The 18,837-nt window shown below is 44.6% G+C and overlaps 1 protein-coding gene across 1 annotated transcript in view; it reads left to right on the top strand.

Moving 5' to 3' along the window:
- The window catches only part of Igf2bp3 (insulin like growth factor 2 mRNA binding protein 3), a 138,947-nt gene that overhangs the window by 81,299 nt on the left and 38,811 nt on the right, over nt 1-18,837 (top strand). Inside the window, exons 4-5 of the mRNA XM_057790243.1 lie at nt 10,469-10,520; nt 10,613-10,676. Of these exons, the coding sequence (XP_057646226.1) occupies nt 10,469-10,520; nt 10,613-10,676 (116 nt within the window). The remainder of the gene's footprint in view (nt 1-10,468; nt 10,521-10,612; nt 10,677-18,837) is intronic.

Here is an 18,837-nt window from a genome sequence, read left to right as displayed (position 1 = left end):
AGTTTTCTTTGTTGTTGTTGTTGCTGTTGTTTGTTTTACTTTGTCCTGGCTAGAAAGGTACTTGTTCATGGTAGAAGACTGGGAGTGACGAGAGTAGGAGAAGGCAGGTTTTTTTCTCTTGGAGTAATACTGTTATGGGATGCAGAGATCCATCTGCCTCTGCCTCCTGAGTGCTGGGATTAAAGGTGTGCGCCACCACTGCCTGGCCAGGGACTCAGTTTGATGTGGGATTCCCCTTCTGTATGCAATGAATATGTTTTATTATCACTGGTTAATAAAGATACAGCTTTGGACTATGGCAGGGCAGAATAGAAATAGGCAGGAAAACTAAACTGAATGCTGGGGAAAAGAAGGTGGAGTCAGGCAGATCCACGGAGCTGCCAAAGGAGAAAAAAGCCACAACCTTATCAGTAGGCCATAGCCTCTTATTGAAACATAAATTAATAGAAATGGGTTAATTTAAGATGTAAGAGCTAGCTGGGAATATGCCTAAGTCATTGGCCAAATAGTGTCGTAATTAATATAATTTCTGTGTGATTACTCAAGTCTGGGAGACTGGGAAATGAACAAGCAGTCTTTGTTTACATCAGTTTCTTAGCATGGCCAAGCATGTTGTGCTTTATGCTCTGTTATGTTTTAAAAATTGAACCATAAGGGGCTGGAGAGACCGCTCAGTGGTTAAGAGCATTGCCTGCTCTTCCAAAGGTCCTGAGTTCAATTCCCGGCAACCACATGGTGGCTTACAACCATCTGTAATGAGGTCTGGTGCCCTCTTCTGGCACGCAGACAGAATATTGTATACATAATTAATAAATAAATATAAAAAATTGAACCATAATTCATAGACTATGAAATTTACCCTGTAGAGTGCACGATACAGTGGCTCCTTCCCATACCCCCCAAGGTAGGGTTTCTATGTGTAAGAGTCCTAGTTGTCCTGGAACTTGCTTTATAGACCAGGCCTTGAACTCACAGAGATCCTCCTGTCTCTGTCTCCCAAGTTCTGGGATTAAAGGCCTGTGCCACCACAGCCTAACTGATACAGTGGCTTTTTAAAGAGTGTCCTCAGTGTTAGAAACATCTCTATCAATTTGAGATTATTTTCGTGGTCCCCGGAAACCACCTGTGGCTGTTAACTGTTGCCTCCTTGCTTGCTAGTCACCCTCTTCCTCGAGCTTAGAAACACTAGCCTCCCTGTGTCTTTGTAGATTGCCTGTTCTAGATATTTAATGGAAATAGTTATTCCATGTGTGGCCTTGAATGCCTGGCTTTATTGTTGTTTGGTTTGCCTTTTTAGACAAGGCCCCCCTAAGTAGCCAGAGAGTAGCTTGGTGTTTGTAGTCCTCCTGCCTCAGCCTCTGGAGCCTCAGGCTTACAGGTACACCGTCAACATGCTCACGCTGGCACCTCCCAGTGTAGCATTTCCAAGGTGCCGTATTTTAACACGTGCTCACTTACGTGAGTATGCTGAGTACAGTCTGTGCATTGGTCCTAGCAGCGACACAGCTAATGTGAGTGCTCCTGTGAAGGCCGAGCGCATGTTTGTGTGGGTAGAGATCTTCAGTGTTCTGAGGGGATGTACCTAAGGAGCAGGGCTGCTGAGGTATGTGGTAGCTTTTCAAGGAACTATCAGACTGATTTCCAATATGATTGTACTATTTTGTATTCCTACTAGCAGTGTTTAAATGATACAGGAAAATCTGGAGTGTCTGAGTTTTTTAAACCCCCTATCTACACATCCCTTATACACGGTTCGGAAATACCCTTTCTGGGGCCCCCTTTGTTTTCTTGAACTCTGAAGCCTAGGGGTACTTCGAGTTGAATTAAGGCTTTCAACTTGCTAGACAGATGCTCTTGTTTTATTTTTATTTTGTGACAGGATCTCACTTAAGTTCTTTGGGTTAGCCAAGTTTGTGTCATCGGTCCCAGCTGAAGCACAAAAGTTTTAACATTTTAAAAATGTTCTTTGCCTCTTTAAGTGTTTGTAATGATCGTTAATTACCCTGTTTTCTGTGTGGTTTGTAATCATCACTGTCTATGAGAATGATTTTTAGTCTCATCCCAGTAGTTGACCCGTCAATGAACATGTCTGTGCATAGATTTTCACTCACATTCCAGATGATTTCTTTAACATTGACTAAACAGAAAGAAAGTTAATGCGTCAGAGATAAATAGCTTCTCTCCATTTGTCCAGGCTGACTTCGAACCCTCGATTCTGCTGCCTCAGCCTTCTAAAAGCTGGACTCAGCTGGAATCCCAGACCCTCCGCCCCCTATGTGTGTGTGTCTGTCTGTCTTTGAAACAGTCTCATTCTGCAGTCCAGGCTAACCACTGAACTCACAGCAATCCTCCTGCCTTCGCCTTTTGGAACAACAGGCATGAACCACTGTACCCAGCTTGAAGTATTTCTTGCGGCCTCTTTCAGTGCCCTCCTGTGTATCAGCTCTGACATTTGTTAGCTGAGATCATCTGGGCTAGTTAGCATTCCTTGCTGTTTTATGATTGGAGCCACTGTGATTTTCCTAACTACTGATGGACCAAATTGTGCCTTTGGTGGTCTGGTGCTCTTAACTCCACTTGTTAGATGCAACAGTGAGACTTTCTTATGCTAAAACAGTTTTCTTTTTCTTTCACTTAGTATTCCAGCAAGTTTGATCACAAGGTGCTCATCTGTGGGCAGCATTCTTAACAGCACTGACTTTGGAGGGCACCTCTTTGTCTTTCCATGTTTGGTTAAGGCCTTAAAGAGGGCTGAAGAAGATTCAGTGCTTGCCTCCGAAGTGTGGAGACCTGAGTTTGCTCCCTAGAGCCTGTGTAAGATGCACACATGGTTGCGCATGCTTGTATTCCCAACACTGGGAAGACGAGAGACTGGAGGGTCCTTGGAGATTCCTGCCAGCCTAGCCTAGTTCATGAGCCCCTGGCCAGCGAGAGACCCTGCCTCACAGAGCCTGCACGGGCCTGGACCCGATGGGGTGCCAGTGCTGAGAGTGACGTGGGTATGAGCCCTGTCTCCAACCCAGACGATGATCTATAGTTGATGACCATTCACAAATTAAAAACCAGTCTCCTCCAAATGGAGTCTCAGTACCCACTGCAAACCGGTGAATTCACTCAGAATTATGTGAGCATTGTCACCGAGCCTCTTTCTCCTCGGCAGTTCTAGGACTGAGCAAGGCCCTCACACGCCAGGCAGGTGCATGACCACTGAGCCACCCACCTGTGACTGGACTTTGACTCCTCTGGCAGCGGGTCCGCTTCACTGTTTGTTAAGGAGTAAGTTAGGGGTTCTGCTTGATTTTTAGTAATTTTTTTTTTTTTTTTTGTTTTGAGACAATGTCTTTCCGTGTATCCCAGTTGGTCCCTAATTCACAGCCCTCCAGACTCAGCTTGTCAAATTTATGTTACAAGTTTGTGCCTCCATGCTGGTGGGATCTAGGTTTCTCTAGCCTTTCATCCTTGGCTTTAGGGGCTGAGGCCTGGAAGGACCAGGCCGTCATTGTTTTGTCTCCTGCTGGGGGGACGATGACTCAAGGGAGTGGAGAAAAAGGTCATAGAAACAGCTGATTTTGAAGATGCTCCGTGGCACTTGAAAAGAATAATCGCTCTGTATTTGTTAGCATGGATTATTCAAGATATCGGATGGCTGGGGAGTGAGGTAAGGAAGACCACGCTTCAGCCAGTTACTTAAAATCCACCCCAGCTCATCCACTGTAATTGAGACATCAGCCACATTTGGAGGAAAGAGTACTGAGGGGACTCGAGAGATGGCTCAACAGTTAAGAGTACTGGCTGCTCTTCCAGAGGACCTGGGTTCAATTTCCCAGCACCCACATGGCACCTCACACAGGAACTCCAGTTCCAGGGGACCCGACACTCTCACACAGATATACATGCAGGCAAAACACCTAAACTAAAAATAAATTTTAAAAAAGTGTACGTGAAGGAGGCAGAATGGAACTGATATACACGTGTGAAAGAGAGATGCTCCTGCTGAGTGTATGTGTAAATACGGAAACAAAAACACTTGGAAATATTTCTCAAGGAAATGGGGTAAAATTCACACCTTATAAAATTAACCACCATGTACGACCAGTTGTTAGTGTATTGCGTGACCACCACTAATTTTGGAACCATTCTGTCACCCCTGAGAGAAACCCCGTAACTTTCCAGCAGTTGCTTCCCATTCGCCTTCTCTTAACCCCAACCTCCACACATCCTAGTGCTTTTTCTATGGGCTCAAGTATTGGTGTTTATGTGCTAGTTTAGATGGACTTGGAATTGAAGCAACTTAGTAGACTGGGAGGTTAAAGAGCTTGGCCCTGCCCCTGACAGTTGGGGGAGGGTTGTCGGTGAGTCGGTGACTGACACTTGTAAGCTTCCCTACCAGTCTGTCTAGCTGCCAAGTGAGATGCTGTCACTTCATGGGAGTGTGTGGAGGGAGCGATGAGCAGGGCTGCTGCCAAAGACAGCTGGGGCACTGGAGAGGACGGTGTATGCAAAACAGGATGAGCAGGTCACACCGGGACTTCCCCATACTTGCCAGGGATGTAGTCAAGGGTGTGACTTGCACACTCAGCTTTTTAAAGCCAGCGTGGCTCAGCTCTGCCCAGTGGAAACTCGGGGTTCCGGATGCCCTTTCTCATGACCTTAGGGGCTTGTGGGTGGTGCCTCTCTTTCTGCCTCTAATCACACGATTGAATGCGAAAGTGCTGCTTCCTCACCTGGTTAAAGGGTCTAACTAGTGAGACTTACGGTTTCCAGAAGGCTCCACACTGGGCCGTCCGTGGGAACCCAGGAGAGCTTTCCTGGTGATAGGGGTTGCTGTGCAGCTAGCTGGTCATCTGTGAGTGTAAGCCCTCTTGACCCAGAAGCTGTCCTCAAGGACATCTTATCCAAAGTGTTGTGTTGGTGATGATATAGAGAAATAAGGCAATACCTTTAGTTTGTTTGACATGGATCAGTGTTTACTAGAAATGGTTCCTGGAAGATGCATTGTATGACTTCTGTCATAGAGCTAGTCTTTTCACAGAGATGCAGGAAAAATACACACAGGGGTTTCTTAGGTAGGGTTTCTATTGCTTTGACAAAATATCATGACCAAAAGGCAAGTGGGGCAGGAAAGGGTTTGTTTGGATTGCATTTCAGCATTGCTGTTCATCATTGGAGGAAGTCAGGACAGGAACTCAAATAGGGCATGATCCTGATGCAGAGGTGTGCTGCTTACTGGCTTGCCTCCCATGGCTTGCTCAGTCCACCTTCTTATAGAATCCAGGACCAGCAGCCCAGAGATGGCACCACCCACCATGGGCTGGACCCTCCCCCTTCCATCACTGGGAGACAGTTCTTTTTTTTTTTTTTTTTAATATTTATGGTTTTAAATATTTTTTATGGTTTATTTAACTTTATTTTATGTGCATTGGTGTGAAGGTGTCAGATCCCCTTCAACTGGATCTTCAGATAGTTGTGAGCTACCATGTGGGTACTAGGAATTGAACCCTGGTCCTCTGAAAGAGCAGTCAGTGCTCTTAACCACTGAGCCATCTCTCCAGCCCCAAGGAGACAGTTCTTCAACTGAGGCTCCCTTCTCTGATGACTCTATACCTTGTGTCAAGTTGACACACAATCACCCAGTACAGGATGGTGGGGGGGGGGAGGAGCAAGAATAAAATTCCTGTGCCTATCCCTGAGAAAGTGTCGGGTGCATCTGAAGTGAAGCACGATTAATAGAGAAACTGGGGTTCAACCTGAAGATCTGAAAAGCAAAGCAGGCAGCCACTGGCTCTTACCTTGACCTCAATTCGAAATGACGATCCTGCCTCCAGGAATCTCAGAATGAGACTGGCACTGACCGCTGTTTCCTCCTGTATTATAATCCTCTCTAGGACTGGGATTAAAGGCATGCACCGCCCAGTTTCTATGACAACTAGGATTAAAGGTGCATGTCACCACTGCCTGGTCTGTAAGACTGACCAGTGGGGCTATTTTATTCTCTGATCTTTGCGCAAGATTTATTCATCAATATACAAATGGAATGCCACTACACTGAAGGAAGTTCCTTCCCTTATCTCCACATCCCTAGCTCTGCAAAGTGACTTCTATCAACATGAGGAATACTCCGTGTCTGTGGAGCCTTACCTAGCGCCTAAAAACTGGTTTCAATGTTGGAAGGTTGCCAGGTGGATAGGTATGTTTGGGTGACTATCTTTTGGGTTTTACTTGAGTTTCACAACAGTGTGGGTGCTGAGACTGACCTCATGCTATTCTTTTGTGTGAGTCTATAGCAAGTGTACTTGTTAGCCCAAATTACCATGGACTTTTAATGGAAACTGAGATTAGCTTTCTTTGCACTCAGGACAAAAACTTATTTTTTAAAGACAGCCTTTTTTTTTTTTTTTTTTTTTTTTAAATAAAGACATAGTGTAGTTTGGCCTTGAACCCTTGGCAGTTCTCTTGCCTCGGCTTCCTGAGCACTGGGATTATAGCTGTGTACCACTGCAGCAGACACAAATGCTATTTTGTGTCTTCCTTTTAGTCCATTTCAGTCTTTCTCACTTAGCTAGGCATGGACTAAGCAAATGTAAGCCACGAGCTGATCTCACAGCACTAGAGGCCAGTACACCTTTGGAGAAGGGATGGAGGAGAGCTGCCAGGTATGGATTGCCATGGAGACTGTCTTGCCCAGGCTTGTCCATCACATGTGAAAAGCTAAAGACAGTTGTAGCGTGGAAAGTGTATAGAGGCCAAACGTGTGTATTAGGGATGCTTCCCACTCTAACAGTGAGCGTGACGTAATGAGCAGATACCACACGGCTGATGTCAGCATCACCAAGGGCAACAATTGCTAGTATAGTGTGTGAGTAAAGATCAGGAAAGAGATGATAAAATGGTACTCTTTCATTCCCAGGATCAGTTGTTGGGGATGAGAGACAGACAGACAGATAGACAGAGAAATAGACACACACAAACAGAGAAAAACACTTTACCACTTAGTCACAAAGATATGGCTGGAGCACGGTGTTAGGATTTTTTAAAAAAATTAAAAATTAAAAAAAATTGTGTGGTGTCTGTGTGTGTGACCTGGAGGCAAGTACAGTGGGCTCGTGGCTCAGACAGTGGGAAGAACTGGTATGAAAGCAGCAGGAACATAGGAGAAGGTTTCAGTAGAGCAGAGCCTGGGGCTACAGAGGAAACCAGAGCTACCTGGTTATTTTCAGATGTCTATTGAATAATCATGGATGGGTGAGATACTAAGTTGAAGATACAGCAAACCAAAGTACAGATACCGCCAAAGTCCACCTTGGTGAACCAGTGAGTTTTATTGAGGCAGCTTACAAGAATATGGGTTGGTTACAGGAGCAGAAATGACTCAGACAGCTGTATCACCAAAGCCCACCCCAGTACAGGTGACAGCTCACAAAGCTGGGGACCTGGAGCCCACTGCACAGCCTGCAGGCAGCTCATCTTGGAGAGGCCTGTCCGGCGCCTCAGTCTTTTGAGGCAGCATGGCTGGTAATCGGCTCTTTGTTTGTTTTTGTTTTTTTGTTTTGTTTTTTGTTTTCCGAGACAGGGTTTCTCTGTAGCCTTGGAGCCTGTCCTGGAACTAGCCCTTGTAGACCAGGCTGGCCTCAAACTCACAAAGATCTCCCTGCCTCTGCCTCCCAAGTGCTGGGATTAAAGGCGTGCATCACCATCGCCCGGCTCCAAGGATAGGGGATATTGTGCTCTCTTTACTTGTGAGTTGATTGATGTTGAGGTGGTTTCTACTCTAGGTGTTGTGAACGACCTTGATTTTTTACCATCCATTCAGGACACCAGTAACCTTTGCATTTCTCACCTAGCTCTTTGCTGCTTTTGCTTTTGGATGAACAATGTGAAGCAGAGTTCCTCCATGTGCGGGTGGTTTTAGTCCTAAGAGGAAGAATTTCCACGGAGGCACTGCCTTGATTCATTCTTTTCCCTTCAGTTGGGTCTAAACTTCACTAAGCATGGAGAAATGGTTATAATCCAGCTTGAGTGAAATAAATTCATTTAAGTGTGGATTCTGATTTGTGAGAAATTTGTGGAAAGTTTAGAAGTAGGTAAGGAATTTGAGGGGAAGGGAAGGAGCATTCAACAGTATTGAATGAAAAGGAACAAAGAAGCAGCAAGAACCAGGGGCTAGGCAGTAGATGTGACTGGTAATAGGAACCAGCGTGTCTTCTACTTAATGTAGGATGAGCCAAAATGTCAGACTCAGTAGGAGATCCTTGTGCTCTGGGAGGGTGATTGTTGGCCTGAAAACCCATAATTGCACAGGGCCCCATTTTATTTTTGAGGATTTTATTTACTTAATTTTTTACATTTAGCTGTTGTTTTATTTTTCGAGACAGGTTTCTCTGTGTAACAGCTCTGGGTATCCTGGAACTCGGTTTGTAGACCAGGACCTCAAAGATCCACCTTCCTTTGCCTCCCAAGTGCTGGGATTAAAGGTGTGCACCACCACTGCCCAACTATTTACTTTTTTTTTTTTTTTTTTTTTTTTTTGGTTTTTTGAGACAGGGTTTCTCTGTAGCTTTGGTGCCTGTCCCGGAATTAGCTCTTGTAGACCAGGCTGGCCTCGAACTCCCAGATAATCCGCCTGCCTCTGCCTCCCGAGTGCTAGGATTAAAGGCATGCGCCACCACCGCCTGGCTTACTTAATTTTTGAAATAAGGTTCTACTGTGTAGCCATGGCTGGCCTGGAACTCCTTAAGTAGATCGATCTGGCCTCAGACTCACTTGTTTCTACCTCCTGACTGCTGGGATTAAAGATACCATGGCACCTGCCCAGACTGGAGGATAATTAAGCCATTGGCGGTCTAACTGTCCCCCCTACCCCCAGTTATCTGAGTCACAGTTACCTCTAGATTTGTGTATACAATTTCTGAGGCACAGAGGACCACTGAAATCCCCCCTGCAGCCTGGATGTAAGCTTCTCACATGGTGCCAGGGTGTGGTGTTAATTTGTTCACATCTAGATTCCAAGCCTAAAGCCGGACCTGCTTCTTTTAAGGATTACAGTTTTATTGGTTTGGTTTGATCTTAAAGTTAGGTTTATTTGAGTATTATTTATATTCCATTTTGAGTGTGGTAGATGGCAGATTTTTATACACTGCATTCCATAACCAGTAGCATCTACTTATTTTTGGCTATAAGATGTTTAAGTGAGCCAGGTGGTGGTGGTGCATGCTCAGGAGGCAGAGGCAGGCGGATCTCTGAGTTCCAGGCCAGCCTGGTCTACAGAGCAAACTCCAGGACAGCTAGGGCTACACAGAGATATCCTGTCTTGAAAAAACAAAACAACAACAACAAAAGTTTAATTGTACAAGAAGTTCTGTTTTGAATACGTTAAACATGGTTAAGTAATATGCATATGATATATATTTTCTAAACTTCAAATTTTACTTGTGCATGCACATGAATATGCATTTGTGTGTATACATTCTGTATGCACACATGTACACATGTGAACATTGTATACCGTCCAGATGTACCCCTTTGCCAGCGGAGCTTTTGGAGAGCATTGGCTCCCCTGGCTTATTTATCAGGTAGTGTTTCCTCACTGTCTGTAGGCTATGGGACTTAGCTTGGTCTCTGGAGCAATAAAGTTGAGGTGGCAGCAATGAAACTGAAAGCTATTTAATTACCGAGCAAATTGCTTTTGGAACTAAGACTGATTAAGTAAACATATTAAATAGGTAATTACCCTTATTGCCTGCTACCCTCCTCCACAGCCACCCTTGTACTTCAGCTCTCCACATGTCCAAGCCACAGACAGCTACATAGTGAGTTAGAGGCCAGTCTGAGTTATGGAAGACCCTGTCTGAAAAAAAAGAAACAAAAACGGGCATTCTGTTAACAAGTTAGGAACCTTCCGTGATACTTACTGTTGTCATGGCGTCTCTGTCAGGAAAGAGGCAGGCAGCTTTGTGTTTACAGCTTCCACTTTTGTTCCGATCTAGAGATGTTCACACTGCCGGACATCTCTCATAGTCATCTGTGCTGACAGCTCCTTCAAGTGTGCCTACCTCACGCTTATCTTGTCCTGCTAGAATCAGTACCAAGCGCTAAAAGGGGAAAGGATCATCTTACAGATAAAACTCTTTAACGCAGGCCTTGTCTTATGACTTCGAATTCACGGAGGAAGTAAGATGCATTTGTGTATGAGAAATACCTTGCAACTTGCTTTCCACCTTGACGGTGGGGTGCGCTGAGAGCAGCAGGGATCCACCAGCAAAGAGCTGAAAGCTGGGGAACAGGCATGGGCGAGCACAGGCAACAGAGAGGTGCAGTGAGTGTATGCCTTGTGGTTCTGTAGTGCAAAGTTCCAGATAATTCTTTGACTCTTTTCCATCATGATTACTTGTGATTTGAGAACATATATTCCTGCCCTGGTTAATAACTTGGGAAACTGAAAACTTACAATTTTCTCTCCCCGTCCTGCTAGGTGTTGGATAGTTTACTAGTCCAGTATGGAGTGGTGGAGAGCTGCGAGCAAGGTACCTACCTGTCTTCTGAATTGCTTTCAAATTTATAAAAGGAAGGAAGCAGAAAGAAAACTAACCAGTTCTCTCTCTCTCTTTTCCCCTAGTGAACACGGACTCCGAAACTGCAGTTGTAAATGTAACCTACTCCAGTAAGGACCAAGCTAGACAGTAAGCAGTCTGAAACTTCTTGTCTGTCTGTAATAACTAGGTTGAGTACAGTCACTTATATTTTGTGGTCTTTTAAATTGAAGAAGGGCTGGTGGGTCACAAAAGGAAACTTTATTTTGTATGTTTGACTCTGCAATTATGCCTTTTAAATCTGGTGGGAATCTGCATGGATTTAAGGTTTGCTTCACATTTATCTTTAATGCCATTTGCAGAGTGATGTATGGAACTAAACTACACCCTATTTTCAAAAAGCCTTGGGCCTGAGTATTTCTTCCCAAACTGTGTCATTTGCTTCCTTAACTCTGCTTTGGTGCTGTGGTGCCCCTTTTTTCTGCAGCTGGTAAGTTGACGATGTAAAACAACGGTTCAGTCTTGGCGTTTTCTCCCTGAAGTCAGTCATGGTTGCCCATCTCACTGTGAATGAGCAGACCTTGAACCAATGCACCTTGTGACTAGCAGCTTTTCAAATCAGCCCATGATAATTTTGTAGGTACTGGGAGAGAAAATAAGGGACCCGCAGAAACTGCCTTTGATAGCTCTGCCCAGAACCTGAGTGCAGTGATAGCACAGAGTCCACAGCAGCCAGCGCTGGGACTGGAAAGTCTCGCCTACCTCCAGAGAGAAGGGAAGGATGGACTGGTCTTTTCTGTGGGAGCCTTGGAAGGACCATTTTGGCTATCCCTAAGTCCTAAAGGGGAAATGGAAAATGATCTTTAACAGTAAAAATTCAGGTTGAACTTGAGTGACCAACCTCTGCACGGAGAGGAGGAGTCCCGTCCAGATCTTGAAGCGTACCTACATTGGGTGTGTCTGTCTCCTGTGCTAGGAGACTTCTGGAAGCCCGTGGGGGCCCTGTTGCTGGCGCAGTCTAGCCAGTTGGTCCTCAGCCGGAGAAAGGTCTTTTTAAAGACCCCTGCCAAGTGGGCGGGTTGATGGCGCAGAGAAAGTTTCCCAGGACTGATTATACCCTGAAACTTAGCCAGCAAATTGCCTCTAGATTTAAGGCGATGGACTTTGTACCAGACTAAGGCATTGTTCAGCCAGGGGGAAACTGATCAGAGCCAGAGTCTGCAGGGTCACAGACTCAGGTTCCAGAATGTCTACCAGCTATCGAGAAGGACTTGAGTTTGCTAATGAAAGACTTGCACCTGCAGCATAGCCATCCAGGTGGGCGACTGGGACTTTGGAGATGACTGCCCAGGGTGAGGGCTAGCATTTGTCTCTGAGCCTTACGCAGGATGACAGGACCTGTGACCTGACTTGGCAAGGGCCCGCCAGGTGCAAGAACGCATTCGCAGCCCACCCCTCCCTGAAGGTCTTGCCCAGAGCTGTGATTTGACTGATGGAGTACCACCCTTGATGATAACAGCATCCGTGATCTGAGCTTGCAAAGATCTGCCCAGAAGTGTGAGAGGCATCTGGGACTAGGGAGGAGAGCAGAGACACTGGAACGGCAAAGAGGACTGCGCACCATCACGCTCTCCCCGCGACGCTTTTGCTCCTTTGTTACTGCTCCTGTTTTAGCTGGCTGGCCCTGCCCTGCTCTGCTCTGTTACCGTCTTGGCTCTTTCCTCTTCTTTCCTCCTTATCCTCCTCCTTTCTCTCTTTTCTTTTTCATTTTCCTTTGACAGCCGTTTCCAAAGAAGGCAGGCAGTGTGGTTTCTAGGGGTTTTGTGTCTCAGTTCCTGAGAGCTGGGGCTTTTCCAGGTTGTCTGATTGACTATATTTCTTTGTTGTTCTTTTCATTATAACTTTAACTAAAATTGCCCTCTCCCCAAGTCTTCCTTTCTATTTCCTTTTCCTACTGCCCCCATCAGATAGAAAGAAATAATTAAGATGGCTCACACCTGTAGGATTTGCTGAAGGTTGGAGAGACAGGAAGATCACGAGGTTGAGACCAGTCTGGTCTATACATTTTAAAAACAACAACAATAAAAAGGCCTAGCAGTGGTGATGAACGCCTTTAATCCCAGCACTCGGGAGGCAGAGGCAGGCGGATCTCTGTGGGTTCGAAGCCATCCTCGTCTACAGAGCTAGTTCCAGGACAGCTAGGGCTGTTACACAGAGAAACTCTGTCCTCCCAAAAAAAATTAAAAAAAAAGGAAAGAAAGAAAAGACAGCATCACAACAGATACCATTGAAATTTAGAAAATCATTAGAATTAACCTTAAAAACAAGCAAACAAAAAACATGTATTCCACTGAATTAGAAAATCTAAAAGAAGTGGATAATGTGTAGGTGCTATGACCTAACAAAGTTAAACTAAGACAGCATAACATTTTTAAGCAGATCTGTAATAGTGAGTGAGAGTGAGACACTAACAAGAAAGTCCTGCAGCTAAACATGTTCAGGCCCGGATGATCCACTGCTGAACTCTACCAGCTGTTCGAGGACACCAGTCCTCCTCGGACCAGTCCGTAAATTAGAGAATGTAGGGAGCTGCCAAACTCTTTATCAAGCTGGCACGAACCGCACACCAGAACTAGATGGAGAGTCGTAGGCCGTTCCTCCTGGTGGACGCAGACGTAGAATTTCCCAATAAGGTCGTGGAGAACGAATGAAGTGGTATACCAGAAGTCATGCACCATGAGCATTTGGCTTAATTCCAGATGTTTCGATGCTTCAACATGTTCAGGTCAGTAATTCTATACATAAATAGCCTTAAAGACAAAAATCATTAAAGAATTTTCATACATGCAGAGAAGGCTTTTTCGTGGGGGGTCTAGCCTCAGCTGGGGTTCAGGTCCTGAGAGGGGTGGGGGTATCGTGCAAGGAAGACTGACCACCAGGTGGATTGCACTCAGGTGGCTCTGAAAAGTTCGAGCCATTTTTATTTATACTTTAACAGAGTTTTTGTTTTGTTTAACAAGGCTTACATGAACATTTTTTGTTACTGACTTCTATTTTTGAGTTTTAAGAAATACATTATTTTTAAATCATTATAAAAGCCACCATTGTTCCCCTTTATTTCCCCAAATAAACTTTTCCACCCTCTACATAACCTTAATCTAGATGTAGAGTTCAGCACTTTTGCAGAATTAAGTACGTATCAAGCCAGACACAGTCTGCTCTCACGATACTTATGTCATCTGGCGCTTACCTGTGGTTACAAAGTTAAAAAGTAATAGACTTGGGTACATTGCTTTAAGGACAATATTTAAACCGGACAGTTCTTTCATGTCTGTAAGACATGCTTTTATACAGTTCCCTTTTCAACAAGAGGGTCCCGTGTCTCTGTCTCTCAGGCAGGCTTTGATACGGCACTCTTCCGTCCCACCAAGAGCAGCTCCTGTGTGTGGTGAAGATGGATCTGGACATCCCACATTTTGCGTGCATGTTTCCTCTTGGAGCATATCACTTCCTACCATTGATTCTGTATGCTTGATGTCCAGGAACTTACTCTCAACGTTGGCACTGGGTGTATTCCTGAGGCCTTTTCTCTGTTCTGTGTACGCATGCCCTACTCTCCCCTCCAGAACTGACGAGACGTGGTTAATGTTTCAGGTGTTATTTTCTCATGTACCTAACAGTCTCTGTTGAGTCAGAAACTTTTCCAGAATTAGGTGTTGTAGTTAGTAATTCCAGATAAGAAATTTGAGAAATATTAGCCCCCTGCTGATTCTAAGGGGAAAATATTCAAGAGAGGACAGAATTTCAAGGAAAAATTGCTGCTGTTGCTTGTGTGATTGACAAGGTGAGACTAAAAACTACCAAAGGAATCTACAATATAATGAAAAAGAGAAGAGCCTGTGGGCTGCATGGATTGAGTAAAGTCATGCACAGCCTTGTGGTCCACTGGTCCGTGCCAAGTGAAAGACCATCTCTTCGGCCTTTGCCTTGCAGTGATCCACTGGACAGGCCTTCATATGTTGATCCGAGACTAGCTGCACAGCTCCTGATACTCTGGCTGTCCTGGAACTCACTTTGTAGACCTGGCTGGCTCCGTTCTTACAGACCAGCCTGCCACTGCCTCCCAAATGCTGGTTTAAAGGCATGTGTCTGGCTCAGAAAAGGCTTTTAACAAATACCCAACATCTCTTCTTGAGAAAAACCCTAAAGACAGTCGGACTAGAAGGAATGTATCTCAGCCTAATAAAGGATAGTATTGACAAACCTGTAGCCACTCTCATACTAAATGGAGGAATCCTCAAAGCATTTATACTAAAACTATGAACAAGAAACAAGAGCCTTTGGCTTCTCCACTTTTATCCAATGTAGTGCTTGAAGGCTTTACTAGAGTACTCAAACAAGAAATAGAAGAATTAGAAATGACAAAGGAAGCCCAGCTGTCCTTACTTGTAGGTGTTATTATTCCAAACTTAAAGACTCCCCCAGAAAACTCTTAAAGCTGATACCCACTTTGAGCAAAGTATCAGGATATAAATTGACATTAAAAAATCAATAACCTTCTGATGTACAGTTGACAGACTTAGTGATGAAGACAGGGAATAATCCCATCCACAAGCCAATAAATAAATAAGTAAACAAACAAACAAACCTTTGAATAAGCCTAACTAAGGAAGCAAAAACCAAAGTCTTCTACAATGAACAATTTAAAATATTCAAAAAAATTGAAGACACTAGAAGATGGAACTCTCCATATGTTCGTGGACTTGGTGAATTAGTATTGTGAAAGTGGTTATGCTATGAAAGAAATCTGCAAATGTAATATAATATAGTCCATGTCATAATATATGGAACCACAAGACCCTGGGTGACAAAAGTGATCCTGAACACAGTAATGCTGGAGGTATCACCGTACCTGGTCGGCATGGGGTGGGGCTTTCTGAATAGGGAAATGGTGTTAGCAATTAACATATGGGAACCTCATGAGACATAGAATAATTAGTTGAAGAGATAGCTTACCAAAGGGTACAAAATCTTTGCTGGCCACATGTTTGACAGAGGATTAACATCTAAAGTATACAACAAAATAAAAGACTAGAATTTTCACCGAAATAAAAAAACTAAACAAGAAACTAGACAATCCAATCAATAAATGACAAAATGCAATGACTGGGCCACTCTCAAAAGATAACCAATAAACATAAAAATACAAAAACAAAAAACGAACTTCATCCTTACTAGTAATGTAAGATAAAACTACTACATTGGAATTCCATCTCTCCAGTCTAAATAGTACTCATTAAAACAAAACAAAAACCAAATAATAAATGTTGGTGAGCATGTGGGCATCCTTACATAAGGCATAAGGAAGCCTTCTGTGATGCTTGGTGGAAGTAGAAAACCAGGTCAGCCACTATAGTGATGAGTATGGAAGTCTGGCGTAGCTCTCCTACTCATGGGCTAGCACTGACGGACTCCAGCTGGGCACATTACTTACACATGCTTACTCCAGTGTTATTTACATATCTAGAGTGTGGAGCCCATGCTGAGGTGTCTAACAACAGAGCAGTGCATGAGAAAGAAGGGTGTATTTACACTGAATGTTTTCACAGGCATAAAATAGTGACATCACGGGGCTGGAGAGATGGCTCAGAGGTTAAGATCATTGCCTGCTCTTCCTAAAGGTCCCGAGTTCAATTCCCAGCAACCACGTGGTGGCTCACAACCATCTGTAATGAGGTCTGGTGCCCTCTTCTGGCCTGCAGACATACACACAGACAGAATATTATATACATAATAAATAAATATTAAAAAAAAATAGTGACATCACATGATTTACAGGAAAATGGGTGCAGCTAGAGGTCATCCTAAGAAAATTAGCTGTCTGAAAAAAAGATGAATGCTGCCTTTCATTTATGGTTCCTAGATTTTAAGATTGTGTATGCATACTTGATGTCAAAGCTTAAGTGTAACCGTGGACCAAAGGACTGACGAGGAGTGACAGGCTGAGGGACGTGGTCTCAGGACGTAGGCTGGGATGGAAACCTCCTTATGAACTCTCCAGGCTTGAGAGGATTCAGCAGCACACCGAGGACTGGAGTTCAGTTCCCAGCACCACGTGCTGGCAGCTCCCACCTTTCTTTAATTCTGGTCGTTGGCTGGGCGGTGGTGGCGCACGCCTTTAATCCCAGCACTCGGGAGGCAGAGGCAGGCGGATCTCTGTGAGTTCAAGGCCAGCCTGGTCTACAAGAGCTAGTTCCAGGACAGAAACCAAAAGCTACGGAGAAACCCTGTCTCGAAAATTAAAAAAAAAAAAAATTCTGGTCGTAGGTGGACCCAACATTTCTGGGGACTGGGAACGTGCAGCCACATGTAATAATAAATCATAACAGCTTTCGAAAGGTTAGTTTAACACATTCCAAAGTTTTTTTTGTTTTGTGGGAATTTAGCTAGGTTGCTCCCAGAAGGCAGCAGTCATGGCGCTTCTGGGAAAGGAAGGAGAGCCAGGGAGGAAGGTGGAATTTGTATGACACAGTGGGACTCTTCTAAATTTGATGATCACCTCTGGCTCCAGATGTCAAAGGTTTGTAAAGATGTGTGTGGTGTTGACTTCCTTCCAGCAGTGGTGCCAGTGAGCTTGACCTCTGTGAGACAGCCACCTGGTTCACTCTTCCCTCTCTGGAAGGGCTGTTTTAGATCTAAGTGTGCCCTCTGAATGGATTTCTCTAGATGCACAGAATGTGAGGGATTGTGGGCATGTGTAATGACTTAGTTGACTAATTCCAAACTGGGTGCTTACATCAACTTGATTTTTTTTCAGTTATGTACTGTTAGAAAATCAATTTTGTAGATAGTATTTTTGTATGTACATATGAGTGTATCCCCAGGATAAACATTTATAAGCATATGAACTTAGGTCATCAGACTTGCACAGTAAACCCACTGAGCCTCCTGCCAGCCCCAAGTATTATGTTTTTAATTGTGTGATCTTCACAGAGCTTCGACTCATTTGTTTATGTGTCTGCTTGGCCATATTCTCCCAGGATAAGGCTTTCTGGAACCTTGCCTATCTAGCTGGGGAAAGTAGCTGTGGTAGTTTTCCTTATACTCATAAATGAGACTGAAGGCTTTTTAATGTGCTTAAGCTTCTTAGTTTTCCTTGTTTGTATCCTTTATTTAAAAAAACAGAGGCATTTTGTATGAGAGCTTGGGTATTATGTTGTAGGACTGTAAAGTCAATGTTTTACAAACTGCATTCTTCAACTAAGCCATGTAAGAAGGGCAGGAAAATACCCCTCTCTAGGCCATGGGTGTCCAGCCTTTTACAACTGAGGATAAAAACATGTGACAAGGGGGACATGGCCTTAGCCCTCAGTAAACCAGGAGGTCAGTGAGGGGAGTGTCCCATGTTTATAGTGATCTGTAGGAGTAGCTGGTAGAGTCAGGTTCCTGTGGGATGGAGAATACAAGATAAACCCGAGGGTTTTGGGAGATTGCTGGATGCCCGTCCTGGTGACCTTATTTCTTTGCCCCCCCACCCCTTTAAACATTCTACCATCTGAAAGCTGGGCGTCATGGCACACGCTTTTAATCCCAGGACTCAGGAGGCAGAGGCAGGCAGATTTTTGCAAGTTTCAGGCCAGCCTGATCTACAGAACAAGTTTCAGAACAGCCAGGGCTGTTACACAGAGAAACCCTGTCAGGGGGCGGGGGAGGACAAGACACACAACAACAAAGCATTCTACTATCTGAGCTCTGTCCCCAGTCCATCCTCATCTCTAAGTGGGAGTCACTGTCACCCTAGCTCACGAGGCTGCTGCAACTGAACTCTTCCTTCCAAAACACTTCCTGTAAAGCTAGAAGGCAGAGCAGTCGCTGTGTACTCTCCCACATGTTTGCTTTGCTGGACGTGCAGGCCGCTCTTCAGTGTGCTGTGTTGCTTAGCATCGTTTCTAGACCTCGGCCCTGTTTTGAGAGGATCCCTCTGGTACAGCTGTATCTAAGGCAGACTCTATCCTGGAAGTCTGCCACCTTGTGGCTAACCGAAGTCAGTCCGTTGCAGATGTCTCAGAATACATGTTTAGTTTAAGCTTAGATCTTGAGTTAATACACAAGACAAAAGCTTGGCAGCTGTGAAAGGGAAGTTTCTGGTTAAGGAGCTGCTCCATACTGGAGACACTGAGGTCCCTGGCTCTCCTCACCTTCCTTTCTCAGGGAAGCTGACACAAAGCTGCTCACTTGCTGCTATCTGAGGGTGGGTGTGTGAAGAAGAACCGACTAGATGTGTGGGCATTTGAACTTCACACACAGCTTT

This window comes from Chionomys nivalis, chromosome 1, assembly GCF_950005125.1.
Source record: "Chionomys nivalis chromosome 1, mChiNiv1.1, whole genome shotgun sequence".
NCBI lineage: Eukaryota > Metazoa > Chordata > Mammalia > Rodentia > Cricetidae > Chionomys > Chionomys nivalis.
The sequence above is the reverse complement of the archived record's forward strand: the minus strand, read 5'-3'. Positions and strand labels throughout refer to the sequence as shown.